Below are 17,608 nucleotides of genomic sequence, written 5' to 3'. Positions count from 1 at the left end.
AGCACCCGAGTGGACAGGTTCCGCATAAATCAACTACGCAGCGCGTAGTTTCGATGCTGGTGGAACCTTTTCCGTAATGCATCAGGGTTGTTTCTGGAATGGTCGATGAGTTGACATTCTGGTGGATGTGTTCCTGTGATCTGGGCATTCTTTTTTGCACTCCTCCTTCATTCCTAGACTAATCCACAATAAGGTGGCTTCCTCCTCATGCTGAATGGTTCTGGGAACCTCTGTGTGGGAGAGTACATTAGGGTTCTTGAAGAGTCTCGACCTGGACCAGGAGTCTGTAATACCTCTGCCTCTCAAGGTTGATCTGCTCTCTAAGCATAGTGGCTATGTACCACCTCTTTCTACAACTGCCCAGCTTAACGTGGACCACGTGGTCAAGACACACGCACGTAGCTGGTCAACATTTTATTTTGTAAGCCACAAGAGAAACTTCTAAAAGCAATATAACATTTTTTTAAAGCAAATGGTCAAACTCTGCTAATGGACTCCAGAAAGTAAACACGATTCAGCATACCACATTCCTGATCATGGTTTTTTGTTCAGCTGGCAATGCATGTAGAAGCTGGTAAACAATTTGGATGATCTCTTCCACTTGTACCGCTGTTTTCAGAGACCCCCATTCATGTGGTCTTTTAATGTAGCTCTGCCTGCTCTGTGGTATGAGGCACCCTTCGGAGGGGCTGGTGTCTGTCACAGGTGGCCATTAAATATCCCCGCTGGGGAGCCCCGGGGCCCAGAAAACGTCCTCTGGAGTAAAGTCATTATGTGCAACGAGATACAGGCTCCCAGTATGCAGACCCACACTCTGGGTATGGAAAAGAGTCTGGGCCCGTTTAAACGCTCGGTAGAGTAAAGAAATGTAACGAAGACTTCCCCAGGCTTACCTGAGGTTTCCTTAGAAAGAAAGCACATGCTGAGCATATACTGGTCCTCATAGCGCGCAGCTGGCATACTCACAAGTGATCTCAGGGAAGTGGATTTCAAGCAAAGCCTACCGGTTGTAGAGACCAGTATACAATGTAAAATGGCGTCAGCTGCAGCTGTATATAGCTTCAAGCCAGCCCCCTGGGCACTCACCAGACCACGGCCACCTGGCCAAATTGGGAGACGGCACCAAACCCATCACACAGGTGCATCCTCCTCACTTGAACCCCTTGAAGGAAGGGAGAAGTCCTCCCTGAAGAGATGTGCAAGAAACGATTCTCTGAACACTGAAGGATTGCCCATTCACCTTTGAGTTGTGACTTTGTGTTAGGCCAGCAGCTTACTTTTGTTCACAATTATAATCCTAACCAATTTAGTTCTGCAAAACATCACCCGGCCATTCATGTTTTTTGGAAAACCGGTAAATAAACACTTTAAACACATCTTGTCGTTTGCCTATATTTATGAGACCACAGGTGACAAAGTGGTGAGTCCAGATTCCACACGTTGCAGCCTCGCCATATTTGGCTTTCAAGCTATTTCAACCCATTGCCTCCAGTGATGTTAAACTGGTTCTTTGGAGGAAAGCATTTTAGATCAATGCATTTCAGCTTGATTGTGTTACACGTGGATAAGGTGGTCCTCCGGACTTCGTTTCCCTCCGTTCAAAAGCTCTCTTGGACTGCCACATGAGAACATTTGCCTTCCAGTTTTTTTAATATAATTCTTCTTTAGAAGCTGAAAGATGCCTCCACATCCCGGGTGTTTGCAGGGCTCTTTGCTTCTAGCCGGGCTGTACCAAACCAGCACTTTACTTATGGTGGCCATACTCGTTGATATGTGACTTGCAAGCCTTCCTTTGGCTATTCAATTGTACATTTTATGATGGTGTGTTCTCTTTTCCAGGACCTTTGTCTTCAGTAAAGTATGTCTTCTTATGTGTAAGCGCCAAGGCAGCATCAGTGCTTTCCAAAGACTGGTTCCTGTTGAGGCGATCAACGAAGCATTACCGTAGGCTACATCTCAGGCCTTCCATAAGCAGCACATGATAACCAGTGCTCAACTTGGCCACGCTGAGTGTAAGCCTAAGGGCCCTTTGCCCGAGCCCTTAGGCATTGCGATTGACAGTATACCCCTGCATTGAAACATTTCAGAAGGAGGTTGTTGTAGTGAGGGGAGCTGAAGAAATGCAAGTATGGCCAAGTTGCTCTCCAGAGGGTCTTGTGTACCCCTTGTCCTTCAGCTCCCTCCTTTCGTATGACTGCGTGCCATCCTCTCTGCTGGAGTCTTCTGCATGTATGTCTAGGATGGACCAAATTGAAAGGAACCAAGGGAGGCAAGGCTGGGATGACGTGGGTGGGAGGCAGACGGTGAAAGAAGCACTGTCTCAGACTTCCGGTTACTGCCAGGGCAGATATCCTGCCACTTCTGGCTGGCTAAAGTAGGTTGGCTTCGCATTCTAGGTCCAATGTTGATTCTAAGCGTCATACACCCTTCCAAATTCCGGCTGGCAGAACATTAAGTCAAAGATAATGTGCTGGGTGTGCTATAACAGCCGCAACACCTGCAAGCTCACAAGACTACTAACCACCGGTCACAGCTACCTGCGCTGGCCAAACACAGGTCATAACCAAGCCAGGACCCAGCTCATAGAAGAAGTTGGTCTCTTTAATGACCTGCTCTATTTACTCTACAAGGGAGAATGGCCGACTTCCTGCGGGGCTGTCAGAATGATGTGGGCGGGGCTCGGGAGCAGAGGCCCAACCTAGTTTGAACTGCGCTATACCTCCTAACGGGACAGAATCAAGCCTAGCTGGGGTTGCACCTGCAGAAGTAACGAAGTCCTGGCGATTTGCATCAAAGCAAAGAGCATGTTGGGAACATAAGAACAACCAAATCATTTTATTTTATTTTACCTCAAGCCATATATGCTCGTTTGGACAGCTTCTAAGTGAATGGGAGGTTCGGGCAACAGAGCTCGAAAATGACTCCTTTAAGCTTACGCAAATCTCTTAAAGTGCTGCTTAAGGATGACAGAAAGAGCCCCAGCTCAAGAGCAGATTTTGGAAATTGCTGCTAGCTAGCGCAGGAGTTTGGTCCTCGCTCTTCCACGGAACGCCACTTTGCCTGAGCGCAGTTCCATCTGTTTTCAGCCCAATTCCTCCCCTGATGCGTGGTATACATCCCAGTAATAAAAAACATAAACAGGTGCCTGACCACTCTTTACTGTACATTATTCAATCCATCTTGCAACTTTACATATGGTTGCAGTCCCTTGAGTGCACCCCAAGGAACATAATGCACAGTGCATGCCTTGTGAGCCAAATATTACATGTATGAGTAATTCGCTTTCTAGCTTGCATCGAACAAGTTTGCAATATATTTTCAGGTGTGCTTGACGAAGGGAGCAACCCAAATCGGGCAGTCTATTAAACATAGAAACCTAACCTCGCAAACCAAATGAAAGGCAACTCTTCTGCGTTTCCATTAAATAAGGGGAGAAATTCACCCAGAGGTCAAATAGTTGCTCCCTTAAAAATGCAATGGAAAGAGAACGCAGCCTGACACATATCCATGCCAGTTTCAGTGAAAGAAAAACAATATTTTAAAATGTTATATATTTTTGACTTATTTAACACAAGACCAATGAGCACCTTTTTTAATGACCAAAAAGGATACTGTCTCTTTAAAACACTGTTTACATTCCAGTGGCTAATACTGCATTACACCACTAATTTCTCTAAAGATAAACAATACCAAAAATGGTCACGGTCTACATACAATCTTGGCTACTTGCAGCCCACACTCCCGCCTTTCTCCGGCCCTGCAGGAGGAGGACATCTAATTGGCCAGAGCCTTCTTCCCCGCCAAATTGTGTGGCGTTTACATTTCTTAAAGAAAAAAAGACTCGCAGTCTTCTTTCCATTTTAGAATGTGCCCCAGATTTGTTTTTCTTCTTTCAGAAGAGCACTGAGAGTTGAATCATGTGTAACGCTGCTGGAATGTAACATGTTGATAGAAGCCCAAGTTCGAATTTCTCAAAAGAAGAAAAAAAAACAAGAAGTGGAATTTGCATTTTTTTGTTGTGGACATTTGTTTTGCAGCTTTCTACATCTTAAGGCCGAGAATAGCCAACGTAAGGTGCCGACCCCAAGGTTAGCGGAGCAGTATTTCTTGACTTCACTGTGGCAGAACGTGGCTGGAGGGCTTGTGGTCTCTGAATCCGAGGTGAAGGGGGCTGCGCACGAGCACTGGCTTGGCAGCAGATGGGGCTTTAATTGCTCCCCCTCCCTATGTGGGGGTTCACTGGTTCCAGAGACACATCTGGTTGGGTGGTATATGATTAAATGAGTTGCTTGTTATTATTGTTTGAATATTGTTGTGCCTTTTGCTCCTGGTCGTATTCTAGCTGACCAGTTTAAAATGTTTTTACTGGATCCAGTTGGGCGCGTCGCCTTTTGTACATTGTACTATAGATTACAAGCAGAAAAGACTAGCACATTTTACTGCTCAAGTAAAAACACGGTATTATGAAGACCCACTAGGCCGCCGTAGCCCATTTCCAAAATTCTAATGGGATCTACAGGAATTGTCGCCAAAGTAGCAGTCCATGTTTAACTTAAGCATGAACTGGATCTAGTAGAAATCATTTGTAATTGGCCAACTGGAATGTGCACCGGGATTTTTTCATGCGATGACACCGATGCTCTGTTAACTCGGGGAGTTGTGCTACGGGTGTGTTCATAAATGTGACAGCTTTGTTTCCAAGAATGTTTTCCAGTTCTGAACATGGCAGCAACACGTGCAATGGCACTGGCTTGGGCTTGATGGCAACTGTGCACGCTGTTGCAATTGTAGAGCGCGCATCCCTGGCATGGCCTCTTGGTGGTCCCGGCTGTGGCATACCCAGGATTTCCCTGTTCTCGTCAGAGGTCAGTGGGATAGGCTTGGGTTAGGCGTTCCTGGACCACCCTCTGTTGGCTGTAACCAGTATGTGAGAGACACGCTCCCCGCAGCCCTAAAGTTCAGTGTGGGAGGTAACAAACTCTACTGTGGGGCTGAATTCATTGGGGGTCTGAAGCCAACTTCTAAAGGGCCTTCTTGCACAGAAGAACACCACGACCAACACTGGTTTTGGTTAAAGTCAAATAGGTGTCTTTCTGTAAAGAGTGCCATTTGTTGTGCCTTTTTTTTCTACTGCATTGTTTTGTTTAATCTTTTCTTTTAATTGTAACAACCTTAGGGCTTGATTCACAGAGCGTTTTCCGATGTGATTGCGCCATCATAAAACGCCTCGGCGAATCAGGCCCTCAATGTACTTTCATTAAACATTGGAAATCAATGACACTAGGGACACTGGGATGCCATCACTTCTCATCACTTGTCACAGGAATATTACACAGAGGAGAGACTTGTTAACCACATAAAGGGGAAAGAAAGATGCATGGGTGGTGGTGGGAAAGATCATGGAGTGAGGCGCAGAGGCGCAGTCGCGGAATAGAGCAATGGGACAGGGCAGAAATGGGGTGGATTACGGGTGAGTACCTCAAGTCACTAGTACACAGCTTAAATGGGTTAGGTTGCACATGAATCAAAAAAGTTCCACCAGATACAGTCGCGTTTCCCCTGCGTCTTCTCTTTGATCAAAGACCACCACTCTAAGACAAAGAGTCTGAGAAGGTCTCACAGCCACAGAGCTATGTCTGGTCTTTTCCACAGGCCGAGTATTATCCTGTTACCTCAGGTTATCGCGCACAAGATCCAGAGTATGTTTGGTAACTCTGTGTGGTCCGCATGTAGTGGAAATTTGATGACCGGGACCTCACAGCCGGAGGATTGTTGAAGAACTTGCGGCTACTGTGGCATCACAAAAGCTGCCACAAAGTATCTGCAGGACATGGGAAATGACCATGAGAGAAATTCCACCTGGGCTGTGAGGTGACAAACCCAGTGTGGCAGGACAAGTGGCACACCAATGTAGCAGCCCGCGTGCATACAAATGCAGAACATCGCCATGCAATGCACAACAAACTGGTCTCACAAGAGGACTGGTGGATAACCCTTCATTTACAAGAATCACAATAAGTAAGCCACCAATTCAATTCCTTACCCACTAATGTACGCCCTCAAAGATCTTGGAGTCTGGAGACACATACTACCAAACCATTCACTTTAAAAAAAGATTATTTGCTGTTTTCATTAAATATATATACATATATATATATATATATACTATTTTCATAACACAGTTTATTGATTAAAAAAAGTGCATATGTTCTAATAATAACAGTAGAACATCAAACATGCTCTCATAGTCACACATACCATCTCAATCAATCATTCCAAATCAATCATTTAAATATTCATTCCTGAAAAAAGTGCTGCTGTTAGTGCTATACTAGAAAAGTGCAAAAATGCATCAGACAAGAATAAATAAAAAGGGCCTGATTCCTAGGGGTTTGCACCATTATAAAACACTTCTGTGAATCAGGACCATAATGTGGCTTCCTGATTAAACCAATACATAAGAAGACAAAGCTATAGTGCAGATGCTAGAGATACTGAACATAAATACTCAAAGTAATACAAATGGGGGATCAGTCAGGATAAAAAGTGCATATCAAATTTTAATAATGAAGCATAATGATTAAAACATAAAAGGGGTCTACAGTATAAAACTTAACATCCAATATGTAAAACAACAACAAGGAATACGTAGCAAGCTTGAATAGCAAGTTAAAACAGTGTCACAGAAAAAACAAACACATGGGGTACTTGTAAAGCAAATATTATGGTACCCAATTCTGTTAGAATAAATGTGTAAAAAAAGGTGTTGCTTTGTCAAGAACTGTTTGCTAAAAACGAATGCTTTTTCACGCGTTTACCGGCACTGCGAGCATTTCTCGTGCTCTTGCCGGCATCAATCCGCTTCCTGGAGGAGGCAGAGCTTCCTAGGACACGTGCCCTATTACGTGATTCCCCTCGCCGTGAAAACACAGAGGCTGTCGACCGAGCGGAGTGTGTTGCTTTGTCAAGAACTGTTTGCTAAAAACGAACTCTTTTTCACGCGTTTACCGGCCCTGCGAGCATTTCTCGTGCTCTTGCCGGCATCAATCCGCTTCCTGGAGGAGGCGGAGCTTCCTAGGACACGGGCCCTATCACGTGATTCCCCTCGCCGTGAAAACACAGAGGCTGTCGACCGAGCGGAGTGTGTTGCTTTGTCAAGAACTGTTTGCTAAAAACGAACGCTTTTTCACGCGTTTACCAGCACTGCAAGCATTTCTCGTGCTCTTGCCGGCATCAATCCGCTTCCTGGAGGAGGCGGAGCTTCCTAGGACACGTGCCCTATCATGTGATTCCCCTCGCCGTGAAAACACAGAGGCTGCCACCCTTGCGGCGTTAAGCCTGACGGGGTCAAGGCCACTAGCTGTGCTGTTGTGCGGCTGTTAGGCGCTGGTGGCACTATACCGGTTTGGAGACTGTGGAGGCTTAATCTCTTTGATCCACTCCGGATACCAACATTTTACGTGTCCAATGGTATAAAGTTGAACATTCCTTTTATCACAGGTAACTAAGTTATATGCCATTCTAACTTTGAAGAGTCAAGCTTCTTTTTCTTTTCCATTCCCTGCTTAAGTTGATTCTGACTCCAAGGGACCGAAACTATGTATAATCTAACCGCAGGAATGCCATCTGTGATGGACAAGACTATGTGTGACAATAATTCTTGCAGAACACCAACTGGTGCACTCGCAAATCATTCTTTGAACACTCCGATTAACGATCTGGTACCCAAATCTTGTGATAAGCCTAAAAGCCTTACACAAACTTAAAAAAAAACATAACTTTAACACCAATCAAAAAAACGCCGGTTTCTAATCATGACATCCGTAATTTTTACGAGAAGATTGCGAGTGTCTCTAATCACAGTGATAATTCGACTTTAATATCTAAACCTACTGAACTCATTATTTCTCAAACACCCATTGTTGTGACACAGGAAGTAGCAGTGTCATCTTGTGCTTCCAATATTTCGAAACTAGGGATTACTATCTCTGATTCTACTATACTCACTATTGCACAGTCCCCTCAAAGAATTAAAACATGTCCACAACCTTTCCCAGTGGTAATAGAGGAATCCTTGAATGAAAATGCAATATCTAGTAATGAAATACCTTTGAGTGATTCGATAATAGGTATAGAGAATGTTGAAATAATAGAAGTGGTGTCAGAGGAGGTCCCGTTACTAGATACATCAGTCCATGTAGATGGCCTTGAATTAGAAAGCTCGAGAGCATCAGTCCAGACAGATTATAATCTACCTGGCTCTATGGACTCAACAAGACATGGTGAGGATATATCCTTCTTACAACCAACACCGCACAGATGTCAATCCACGAGGAAACCTCGTGAACATTCGGCCAATCCTGCTCTCATGGAGATTACCCTTGGAGCCATAAACACTACTATATCTAGTTTGTTTAAACTGTACGAGTCCCTAGATCGTAAGATCACTAATCTTGCCTCTAAAATAGATTTAATTGGAAATGACTTGAAAGTTAGCTCTCACTCTGTCCCTAATACATTGACACTGGAAAAGATCATGCAAAGATTGTCTAGTTTAGAGACCTTCTGTTTGTCCAACCAAACTGGTCAAACTCATGTTGGCTCAAGTATTGCACAGAGGCTCGGAGCATTAGAGTCTCTTCGCAACCCACCCATCATGACAGACTCAGTTTTGCCTGCATTTACCCATATCATTCGTCCTGTAGAAAGTGCAGAGATCACCGCCAAAAGAAAAAATGACTCTTGGATAAGTGTCGAGTCTCCTGAGAGAAACACCACCCAAGCCCAGTGGGGTGCTAAAACTGACAATAGAACTACACAAAAAAAAAATCTCAACAACCGACACTAAGCAAAAAAAAGAAAACGGCACAACATAAAGTTTCTTTAAGAAACACGAATGCTTTACCGAAGCCCAATGCACAGCAAGAAAATGTCTCTGTAGTGAATCAGACAAATTCTGATTTCTTTATACCAGTGTCAATAGAGACATCTCGAGAACCTTTAACCAATAATGTCACTCCACACTCGAGTGTACCTGTGCCATTAAGATCTGTCCCCACTCCAGTTAATCATTCAGTGACACAAGACTTGACTTCAAATATAGATATACCAGGTCAGCTACAAAAGTCCGCAGAATCCATGACACACACACACTCAAGAGTGATGGTAGTTGATGTTGAGAAACCTTCCACTTCAACTGCTATACCACAACAAGGCCCTGACAATCGATTGAGTATTCTCAAAGCTGCAGTTGATTCCTATCTCTTGAATAGATTGTCAGAGGTGTTGCCAGAATCAACTCCCGTCAATCCACAGTCCCTTCAACCCAAAACAGTACATTTTAGCAACGAACAGACTAATATCCCATTTAAAGATGCAAAAACGACAAGTCTTCCGGAGCCTCTATAGTTGGTGGCTGCTCTGGGCCTAGGGCCATTCAAACTTCCAAAAACACTGACACTCAGAAAACAGTGTCAAAAGTTCATGTGGGTGACAAAAGAGATTCTAATGCTCTGAGATTTTTTTTTATTTTAATTTTATCGGTTTCTTACAAACCTTTAAAATGATTACAAACAAAACACAAAACACAACACATAATCAGAATACGTCATCTTTTAGGAGTCCCTTAGAGATACCCCTCCCAGTTATCAAACGAGTAGGCAATGCACTGTCGTCGTTACTCATCAGCCGACAATATATTCAGGCGTTTTTCAATTAACATTAGAAATCGAGTTAGTGGTAATATCAGTTTCATGTCCCATCCTTGAAACATATAGGCCCACCAGTCGTCGGCACAACAGAAGGGGTAATTTAGGCCCCAAGTCCCCAGGTAAATTGTCCTTTCTGAGCAAAGTACCGTGCAGAATAGCACCAAATGCTTCAGGGTTTCCTTATCTTTAGCGCATAGTCTACACGTTAAGGTTGAGACTTTGTTTATTCTCCATGACGCCAACCGCTCGTTAGTTTTAAATGCGTTCAGACGCAGCATCGTGAACACTCTTCGAGCCTGTGAGTCTGGAAACATCTCGATATAGCGTTGAAGCACGTTAAATGGCCATGTTTCAAGCGGGGCGTCCTTCATCATGGAGGCTGTGGCACGTTGTGAGCAAGTTTGCTCCCAGTCCGCACGCCAGATTTTCAATTTGGCAGCAATCGGGTCATTATGCAGCATATCTAGGCTGATTCCGTGATCACTCAAGATCTCTTCGCATCTTGTAGACCATAATGACACCATGCTATTATTAGCTGGCGATGGGTCATGAAAGATGTCAAATTGTGGTATGTGCTCACGCTGACGAGATTTCCGAAACAAACGTACTAGGGCCCAGCATACCGTAGCATGTAGCGAGATAACCGAGAGTTCATACCTCACACAAGATGTCGGAATTCCCCTTGGCAAAGACAAAACTTTAGACCAAAAACAGTGCTCCAGCGATGACCATGTATCATGACTGCAACCCAAGGCGTTTTCAGCACCATATAATAACACTGGGATTACCTTTTGATGGTAAAAAGGTAGGACTGGTTTTAGTGAAAATTTCTCAAATTTTTTCTGGATGATGACTGCTTGACTGGCCAGTTGTTTGCATTTCCTTTTATTTTCAATAATCCATGGTCCATCGTTGATTGATGAATTTATTAGCATTCCAAGATATTTTACGTTCCGAGTTATCTGAATGGCGTCTCGACCCAAGTGCCATCTTGGTTGTCTCAACTTGTTTTGTCTTCCGCTGATAAGATTTTTTAACACCAAAATTTCACATTTTTTGTGTTTATCACCAAGTGGTTAGATGCATCATATTGGGCAACCACATTCAGTTTCCTCTGTAGGCCAACAGGTGTGAGGTCCATAAGAACGAGATCGTCGGCGTATAACAGCCAATTTAGACGGGTCTTATCAATCTTCGGGGAAAATGATCTTACAGAGTCAATTGCCGAACCAATATCTGAGATGAATACACTGAATATTGCGGCAGCTAAGGGTCAGCCTTGTTTTACCCCCTTATAGGTTTTGATTGGGGTAGTTACATTTCCAGATCGATCCAACCAGATTTTTATAGAGGTTTCGGAGTGCAATTCTCGAATTGCTGCCATTAAGTCAGCTGGACAGCGCCAACTTTGTAGTTTTGACCACAAGCGAGGCCTGTCGATGGTGTCAAAGGCACTTGAGAAGTCGATAAAGGCCAAATATACCTTAGATTTAGATTTTATCGCTTCCATTTTCATCAGGTTCAGGAGTAACAAGTTGAAAGAGCAGCCCACTTGCTTCACAAAGCCAGATTGTCTTTTATCTATATGATTAGACTCGATTGCCAAGGTCACCCGTTTTTGCTGTAACATTGTGGCATAGATTTTCCCCAGAGTATCCAGTAATGCCACTGGGTGATAATTTTTTGGGCATGTTCTGTCCCCTTTCTTGAATATCGGGACAATAACAGCGGATTTCCAGGATTTAGGAGTCTTCTGGGTTTTACATATTCTGTCAAATAGGGTTACGCATATTGATGCCCATAGCTCAGGCTGCTGTTTAATCGTGAAGTTGGTAAGACCATCCGGTCCAGGAGCTCTAGATTTTTTTGTCTTGTTAATTATAGACACAATCTCCTCTCTTGGAAACGTCAAATCCCATGGTTTCGAAGTTGGTTCCAATGTAGTGATGCCAGGGACTCCTGCTTTGTAGAGGGCTTCGAAGTGGTCAACCCAAGCTGCTTCTGAGACGATGCACGACTGCAATGCCGTTTGAGGAGCTTGAAAGTTATTAATGAGTCTCCAGAAGTCACTCGAATTTTTATTCTTTAAGGTGGCTAGCATCTGTTTTGCTTCAACGCCTTTGTTTCCAACTTGCGAGTGTCAGTGTCAAGGGATTTAGTTCTCCTAATGGCCGCACGCATCTTTCGTTTTTGAATCAGGATCTCGAGATCGAAGTGATGGGCACAGACCATATTGAGATTTTTTAAGCCCACTTTTGCACTTCTGAATTGTGTCAATAGTTGATCATATTCAAGGTCAGCACTCAGTTGACAGTACTGGATCATTACGCCCTTGACTTCGCTCTCCTCCAGTCTTAAACAAACTCTATTTGATTCGACCTCAAGTTTATGTGCCCATTTTGACCTTTGAGTAGGTGTAACTGTTGCAAATTTCATGAGCAACATATTGTGATCGCTATTTGCTTTTTCACAAATTGTCAACAATTGTATCCTAGGATGCAAAGCTTCGTATACAAACATGTAGTCAATTGTTGAGGATGAATCCTTAGGATGCCATGTTTGAACGGATGGTATATCGCCGCAGGTACTGCCATTCAACATCTGAAAGTTGCGTAGCCTCATTTCAGTTAACCAAGACCGTGCTACTAAGTTTTGGTCTGAGTTTGATTCCTTAAGTAGATCGATGTTTAGATCACCACATAGAAGTATCTTTGGCAAGTCTAATGATTCCATACAGAGATCAATTAGACCTGTTATCTGATCAATGAACTCCATTTTACCTGCCCGTAGATGGTTCCAATACAAATTCAAGATTATGATCTTGTCCTGCGCCGAATCCTGTCCCCCAAAACTTTCGATGATAGTCTCCTGAATATAGGGAGAATGATTGATGGAATTTATAACATGCCAACCTGATGCTCTTCTCACCATCGTTAAAAGGCCTTACATAGGGCGGCCAAGCTTAGATTTTATGGCCGGATTCATTACAGACTCAAAGTCCAAGGTGACTGGTAACTCACCTAGCCATGTTTCTTGTAAACACACAATTTGAAGATTGTCTAACAAGAGTGTGTTAAACAAGTGTGAGAACCCTCGAGTGTTCCAGGAGGCTAAGGAACAGACCGTGGGAGCTACTGAGTCCTGGCATTATTGGCTATTGTTTGCATTTAAGGCCCCTGCTAGCCAATGCCATTCATGATTTCCAGATGCAGAAGTTGAGGATTGATGAGACTCTTTAATGGTTTTGTCGAAAGGTTCCTTTCTTTTGATTGTGATTCTTATTTGTGCATTTAGGCCGTCAGATTTTACACTAACGTCACTCGTTGGCGATTGAGGTATCCTTGACGGGCATTGTAATTGAATATGATTTTGATTACTGGTGTGAATCAAGTGAAACGACCCTTCTGAAATCATTGTTGCCGTATCTTTTGAAGGCATAGGTGCTGTAACTACATTCAGAGGTGCCTCCTTTACGTTATTGGAGGTTTCATTGTAATTTGGTCGAGGTACATCAGACTCGTTCAATTTATAGACGTCAAAGCCTAGTGAAAACAATGCTACATTTTCTTCTAATATTGATGTAATTAGAAGATTCGAGGCAAAATGGAGCACCACCTTGTCATTAGTTCCTTCTGCTGGAAACTCCACGACTTTTATGTCATTAGAGGAAATTGCACGTAAGCTTGGTACGAGGTGGAGTAGGTGAAGAACCGTTCTTCGATTCAAGATTCAATTCTCGATTGGTTCAAGGCTCTCAATTGCCATCTTATATGTAAGGCCTTTGTTCTTTGTTATAGAGGTCTTAACCAAGGCAGTAGGAACTGCCTGTACCATTTTTATGTTGCGCAGGAATTTTCGTGCTCCATTTGAAGCATTATTTTTCTTTGCCTTTTGGTTCTTCGGTTCCTTGCTGGTTGCAGCAAATTTTGATTTTGAAGGCACAGTCGCGGGTTTCTCCGAGCCATTAGGGCCGCCTGTGAAGATGGAAAAAACATTGGGTAGGCCCACAATGGAGGAAGTCATTGAAACTTCTGAAGTTGGTTCAGTTAGAAAACCAACACCTGAAGATGAAGCCATTTGGGGGTCATGACAAATTTTATTGGCCGCACATCTAGCCTGTTCAAACGCTTTGTTAAAAGACAGGTCAGCAACATTCGATACAAACGGAATAACCGACGAGCAAGGACCAGTCTTCGATGAAAGTTCTGCGACCTTGCATCCTGTATCTAGGGGAGCTTCGAAGACCTTTGCAGTTGCCAGTACTGGGTCCGCTTCCACTGAAGTAAAGTGCGTTGATGTTGATGACTGAGGACAGTGAAGTTCTTGGATGGATATAGCATCACTGGGAAGATGCCGTTGTTTTACTGACCTATTATGTTCATGTTCAGCTTGAGGTTTGCACTTCACACTCGGTTGCTTACCATCGGAGCTGGGACACCCTTCAGACTACTGCCTGCCTGCGTTTTTAGTGTCATGTTTAAAAAGGGCAAGAGTCTCACGGGCCACTTCTGCAAACAGTCTTTTGTCAGATGAGTCACTTTTCCTGCTCTCGCTTAACAAGACAAACGCAGCATCCAGTCTTTTAAAGCACTCGTGTTGTTCAACATAAGAGCGATCGCAAGTTTTTTCCAGTTGTATTAATTTGGAATTCATCATTGCTATAACGGTTGTTAGATCCTTGGTGGCCTCGTGTATATTCTCATAAAGTTTCATAAACGGGGCCAAAGATATCGACGAGGAAGCCATAAGAAGGGCCTGTAGTTCCGTCGCAGATGACACAGCCGGTAAAACCTTGCTTGATGAATTTGCATGGAACTCAGAAGGTCTGGCACTATAGGGCTCCTTGTTGCAGCGAATTTTAGGAAACAGGCGTTCCATTAGAGAAGAGTCCATAGAATCGTTGTGTGAGGAGTGCTCATTGCAATCAGGTTCATCAATGACTCCATTAGTTTTCAAGTTAAGGGTGGCATGTCTTTTTTGGGAGGTCAGATGGATGTCACATATCTCGTGCCTCGATTCCCCCTCTGACGGGTGATCGATTGACTTTAGCTGTTTGTAACAAGATTCTGGCCATATGTCAGACGTTGCCTCCAACAACTAACTGTTGTTACGTTTTACGGCTGATTTTGCCTTAATTTCTGCAGGAAACCTCTGCTCTTTAGACAACTTGCTTGAACACCCTTTGTTCAGGAGCACTAGGTTCTGAAGAACATTGTTCACAACCCCGAGTGAGTCTCTTCTTGCAGTCATTAAATGGCTTGCCTCCGACTCGCTCAGATTGCCATTCTTTGAGTTGTGGTCGCAGCCATGCATACCTGAGTTTAAAATGCTTTGTTGGTAGCTAAGGTCATTCACATTGCCTTCATGCGAGCCCACTGTTTCCAAGTTTGTGGTTACACACACAGGGGAACTTGCAGTGATCACTGCATCTGTATCCTTTGCAATGAGCCCCACGTCCTCACAGGGTAGGCTGGAGAGAGAACAATCCAATAACCGAGCTGCAGCGTTCCGTGCTCCTGCAAAGTTTCGATCTTTAAGTTGATCGTCAACAGACTCAGAGGGGTGCTCACCTCTAGGGGGAGCTGCGCCCTCTTCTCTGCCACCACAAACTGCCTCGCGTTGCAAGCCGCTCAGGCCATGTAAGTTCAAAGTCAACCTCGCTCCGAGTCCCGCCCCCTCAGAGCCGTCACTCCCAGGAGCGCAGGTCAGACAAGCGCACCACGCGTCAGTCACCGGGACGAGAGCACCGCCGCCGCAAGACAACGGCCCAGAGACAACGGATGCACCGGACACAGCGCCCGCCGCGGTCGCACACTGGGGGCCACCGATAGCCGGCACACAGAACTCACCAGCCGCGCCGCACACCACGTGAGTTCCATCTTGTACATAAATGGCTTCAGTATGACTTCCAGTTTCAAACACATTGTCACAGAGAGGGAGTGTATGGGAGGTATTAATCGCTGTAGATTCAGAGACCTGTGCTTCCTGTGCATGAGAAAGTGCTTCATTGTACTCGACTGTCTCAGAAGTGCAAGTGAGATAACGACTTACTTTCTGAGGGCACGGAGGGCGCTGAACGACCACAGGATCGTCTGTGACGGCCACACCATCTCGCCGCCTCTGAGCTCGAGTCCTCAGAACAGGGGACAGGGTCAACGCCATAGGTCACCGCTCACCACACACCAAACAGCAAAACAGCTTTACTTCCACAGCCCTTTCCACCTCAGGGCTTCACGCCGCAAGGGTCACGGAGGCGGCCTTAAGAAGTCAGCTGGGTGGTCAGCTGACAGCCAAGTTGTTTAAAGACACACGCACCTCTACCCTCTTCCACGGGCTTCTATGGCTTCTCTGGGTTTAAAATGAAGATAGATAGATGGAGAGTCTCAGCTCCCTTTCCTTTCCACTCGCCACAGCAAAACAGCTTTACTTCCACAGCCCTTTCCACCTCAGGGCTCTGAGATTTAAAACTTATCATACTTTGATTTAGAAATGCCGTGATGGTGATTTCCCTAAATATGATCTATGTCGTGCTAGTGTGCTAAATATTTTTGGTGATGTTGAAGGATTGGAAGCAATTGCTTCGAGTGATATAGATCAAATTGAATTTCTTTGTGATAGGAATCTGTCTGTTGTTCGTTTATGGGTGAAATCAGGAGTAGTGCGTAATCTATTATGGAATGCAAGAATGGAACTCTTTGATATGGGGTTTTTATTGGCTCAAGTTCCGGCCCAACAGAACCATCTTAAGCCTGATAATGTAGAGATACTTACAACTCCTGCAGTAGAGCCAGTTTGTGTATGTCATTTTTGTGTCAATGAAACCAGCCACAACTCAATATCATTACTAATGCATAACACTCATTCATAACCACGAACGAGGGTCATAAGTATTGAAATTTCACTTGCCAGTTGGAATACGCAAGGTTCTTCTCATCTCCAGTGGACCAAAAATGATCATTTGAATAACTATGATATCGTAGTTTTGCAGGAAACATGGATGTTACATGCTCCCATATGGGACGACCATGATCTGGTCCTACTACCTGCGGAATTCTCTGGTAAAGGAAGACCAACTTCTGGTCTGCTAGTGGCAGTGAAATCTAGTAGAGGATTTGGAATCTCGGCATGGAAATCTACAAATAAGTTTATTCAGCAAGTCAGAATCACCATTGGCTCCGAAATATACGCCCTGATTAATCTTTATCGAAATCCAGTGGGTATTCACGAAGAAATATTCTACAATACTCTGTCAAGTCTTTTTGAAATAATTGCTAGAGACAAAGAGATCTCTGGAATCATGGTAATGGGTGATTTGAATCGCTCATGCCTTGAAACTAACAAAAAGAGTACAAATTCTGATAGTCAGAGATGGTTGTTATTTATGAATGACCTTAATCTAAGGATGGCGAATGGTGCTATTATTGGCGATATTCCTCCAATGAACACTTGGGAAAGAGGAAATTCCAAATCCACTATTGATTATATTTTTTTGAGTAATAATATTTTTAAGAATACCACTAAATTTTCAGTTGTTAAACAGGTACAAAGTGACCATCATTTATTATCCCTCAGTTGGTCCATTGAAAATCAAATAGTGCTGACCACTAAACAATGGTATAGACAAACTCTTGTGGTCAACAATGGTAGAACTCGTTTTAGCTGGTCCTATGATAAACTATCAGCCCTAAACACTGCTATTTTGAACAGCCATGGAACGAGCAATGTTGAATCATATGTTGATGTCTTAAATACTTTTAAGAATATTCACTTGCTGAAACATAAGACCTCTGTTATTCACACCCATGAATTTGACTTACCACTTCATGCCCGCAAAAAGGCACACAGAAAAGAGATTAGAAGCCTCCGTAAACTACCTATGGCTGATCAAATAAAAGCTA

At 43.9% G+C, this 17,608-nt stretch overlaps 1 protein-coding gene across 2 annotated transcripts in view; it reads left to right on the top strand.

The window, feature by feature from the left end:
- The window catches only part of NPNT (nephronectin), a 325,821-nt gene that overhangs the window by 55,697 nt on the left and 252,516 nt on the right, over nt 1-17,608 (top strand). Inside the window, exon 3 of one of the 2 annotated variants that reach the window (XM_069630945.1) lies at nt 4,038-4,088. The exons of the other annotated variant lie outside the window; for it this stretch is intronic. Coding sequence (XP_069487046.1) covers nt 4,038-4,088 — 51 coding nt within the window. The remainder of the gene's footprint in view (nt 1-4,037; nt 4,089-17,608) is intronic. 2 annotated transcript variants of the gene reach the window in all.

This window comes from Ambystoma mexicanum, chromosome 6q (assembly GCF_040938575.1).
Source record: "Ambystoma mexicanum isolate Mex_15411 chromosome 6q, UKY_AmexF1_1, whole genome shotgun sequence".
Lineage (NCBI taxonomy): Eukaryota > Metazoa > Chordata > Amphibia > Caudata > Ambystomatidae > Ambystoma > Ambystoma mexicanum.
This window is presented reverse-complemented; position numbering and strand designations above follow the sequence as displayed.